We start from the raw sequence: 2,836 nt of genomic DNA on the forward strand, positions 1-2,836 counted from the left end.
TCAGCTTAGAGGGAACACTGACTGTGGCAACTCTAGCCATAGGTCTGGTCCTTCGGAACACTCTGCCCAGGAGGAAGCCGTTATAGCTGACATCTAGCTAGCAGCCGAAGATCATTCCATCTGCTGCTTGGCTGACTGGAGTTATTAAGTCCCACTGTTCTGGCTCGTTAAGATTCTTGCGGCTAGTCTTTTAGATGCAGGGCCTTTTCTTTGGTGGCCACACATCTTGCATGAAATGATTTTTAAACCGTAACAAACAGATGACGCAATGTATTATTTATGTAAACATCAAGAAAAATGGTTTTAAGTAAATAAGTGGATGGTGCAAATTATTTTTTTAAAGAGGTAAGAGATGGGATATTGCTTTTTAAACAAATGCATCAGAAATGTATTGAATTCTGTCAGGTGGCATTTAAGGAGGGGAGGGAGGGGGCACCGGGTGGGGGGGCTGAGGGTCATGCCCTGCCCGAGAAGGATGGCACCGTGAGGAGGTGCCTATGGAGGAGTGCTGATTGCTATGCTGAAGCATATCTGCATTACGTGGAGCGGTCCACGCCTGATGGATCATAGGAAAAGTCATTGGGACCAAAGTGAGAGTAACAAGGCTGGTGCTGGATCCTTACTTTCTAAAGTTCTATAACAAGCGGAAAACTTATTTTGCCCATGATCCTCAGCAGCAGTGCCTTGTGGGAGACATCGTGAAAGCTTTGCCAGTGTGGAGGAGCAAGCATGTGAAACACGAACTGGCAGAAATCGTGTACAAGGTTGGGAAAGTCATTGATCCTGTGACCGGGAAGCCCTGTGCAGGATCGAAACTCTTGGAAAGTGTAACAGACTCAGAAAACCTCACTGATAGAGACACCAGCTTCCTTAGTGAAAAACTTCAAGAGCTAAACTTCAAGAGCTCACTGTTTCCTCTCCAGATAAATGAAGGGGAGGCGAGGCTTTGCAAGACGGGACTTATTCTTTCATATCTCTGTGAAGGGGTTGTACATGGCATGGTGCTTCTGTGTTTTTAAAGATGGTGGCAGTTAATAATAAAATGGAGTTAACTTAAAAAAAATTATTGAATCGGACAGCAACTTGTCAATCATCACCCAGCCCTCAGGATGTTAAGATGGTGGCAGTTAATAATAAAATGGAATTAAAAAAAATGTATTGAATTGGACAGCAATTTGTCAATCATCACCCAGCCCTCAGGATGTCAACCTCCTCATGGGGCCTGGAGCTCTCCTGGAGTACAACAGACGGGGTCATTTCGTAGAAAGAGGTGCAGGAGCTCATTAGCATAACTTATTAGCATATGCCACACCCCCTGACATCACCGGACGTGTGTCAGAAGGCAACACCCACCACTCAGGCTCCACTGGACTGTTTTGGACTGCTAGCTATTGGGGGGGGGGACAACGTGCAGATCTGTCCTCACAGAGGAGGGAGAGCTTGTACTTCTTGCTCCTCTGGCCCAACTGAGGGCTGCTGGGGGCAGGGGGCGGGGCTTGTTACATGTGCCCACCCCCTGAGCTCCTTACTGCCGGAGCTCCGCTCCTGTGCGCTCCGAGGAAATGACTCCTGACAACAGATGTCAATATGACAGAGAGCAGTTCCCCTTGAGTTTCCAGCTGTGGATGGAAAATACTTGGATATTTGGGGGGTGGAACCTAGGGAACGGCAGAGTTTGGGGTGGGGAGGGACCTCAGTAGAGTATAATGCCATAGAGTCCACCCCCCAAAGCAGCCGTTTTCTGCAGAAGGGCTCTTGACTGTCCGGAGAGCAATTGTAATTGTGGGAGATCTCCAGGTGCCACCTGGAGGTTGGCAACCCTAAAAACGACAACTTTGGAAGGCACTCTATGCCATTAAATCCCTGTGGCGCTTGCTTGCGCCCTCCCTAAGCTTTACCCATACATCTCCAGTCATTTCCCAGTTCAGAGTTGCCCACCTGACCCTGGCTTCCTGTCAGGACCCACAGCAACAACGAAGCACACACTTCCCAGAAGGTTTTACTTTTATTGAAGCTATAGATGCATGGACAGGAACACTGTTAGGAATGGCGGGTGATCTAAGTGCATGGCAGGTTATAGTACATTCAAATCAGCAAGACCCAATTACTGGGGTTCCCGCGCGAGGGCATTAGGCATGGGTATAAACAGCTACAATAAACATAACAGGTAAAGCTTCCCACGACTCATCCCAGGGAAAGCCAAAGCAACTTCTCCAGCACCTCCTCCAGCGGCCTTGAAAGATACCCGCTGCGGCAGCGAGGCAATAAAGCGCAAGGGAAGGAATGCGCATGAAACAGAAAAACACTTGGCAGCTTGCTGACACTTCCTCCTTTGGAAGCGATGCCCTTCTTCCGGGGGGCGTGTCCGAATCCCCGCATCACCTGCGCAGACGAGCCCAAAGAACCAAGCTGTCTCTTCCTGCCCTTCTAGACATGGCGGATCCCCACTGCACGGGGGAGCTCTTCCGCCACACTCAGAATGACGTCACGCTGTCCCCGCCCGCCCTCCGTTCGGATTGGTCCCGGGAGGAGACGTTTCCGCCTGGGCGCCCAATCGCCTCCTTTGTTTTCTTCCCCGCCTCAGCGGAGGCCTGGCGGTGGACCTTGAGGAGAGAGATCGTGAGAGAAGGCCGCCGGGGATGCGTCGCTGCTGGGGGCCCTGCGTGGCGGCGCGGCGGCTCTTCCTCCCCGGCGCTTCCGGCGGGCCGCGGCCTAGCGCCGTCGCCATGGCGACCGAGGCCTGCCCGGGCCTAGCCGGCGTGGAGGAGGCGCTCCGCCGCGCCGTCCCGCCGCTGCCGCCGTACGAGACGAGGGAGAAAGCGGCGGGGCCGGCCGG

The 2,836-nt window shown here is 52.4% G+C and overlaps 1 protein-coding gene and 1 pseudogene across 1 annotated transcript in view; both read left to right on the top strand.

The window, feature by feature from the left end:
* Positions 1 to 526: 526 nt before the first annotated feature.
* On the top strand, positions 527 to 1,019 carry LOC107116409 (annotated as a pseudogene).
* A 1,590-nt stretch (positions 1,020 to 2,609) lies between these two features.
* MLYCD (malonyl-CoA decarboxylase) overlaps positions 2,610 to 2,836 on the top strand; it is a 22,426-nt gene continuing 22,199 nt past the window's right edge. Inside the window, exon 1 of the mRNA XM_015418306.1 lies at positions 2,610 to 2,831. Coding sequence (XP_015273792.1) covers positions 2,640 to 2,831 — 192 coding nt within the window. The 5' untranslated portion in view covers positions 2,610 to 2,639. The remainder of the gene's footprint in view (positions 2,832 to 2,836) is intronic.

The sequence above is a fragment of the Gekko japonicus genome, unplaced genomic scaffold (genome assembly GCF_001447785.1).
Source record: "Gekko japonicus isolate JY-2015 unplaced genomic scaffold, Gekko_japonicus_V1.1 scaffold5643, whole genome shotgun sequence".
Lineage (NCBI taxonomy): Eukaryota > Metazoa > Chordata > Lepidosauria > Squamata > Gekkonidae > Gekko > Gekko japonicus.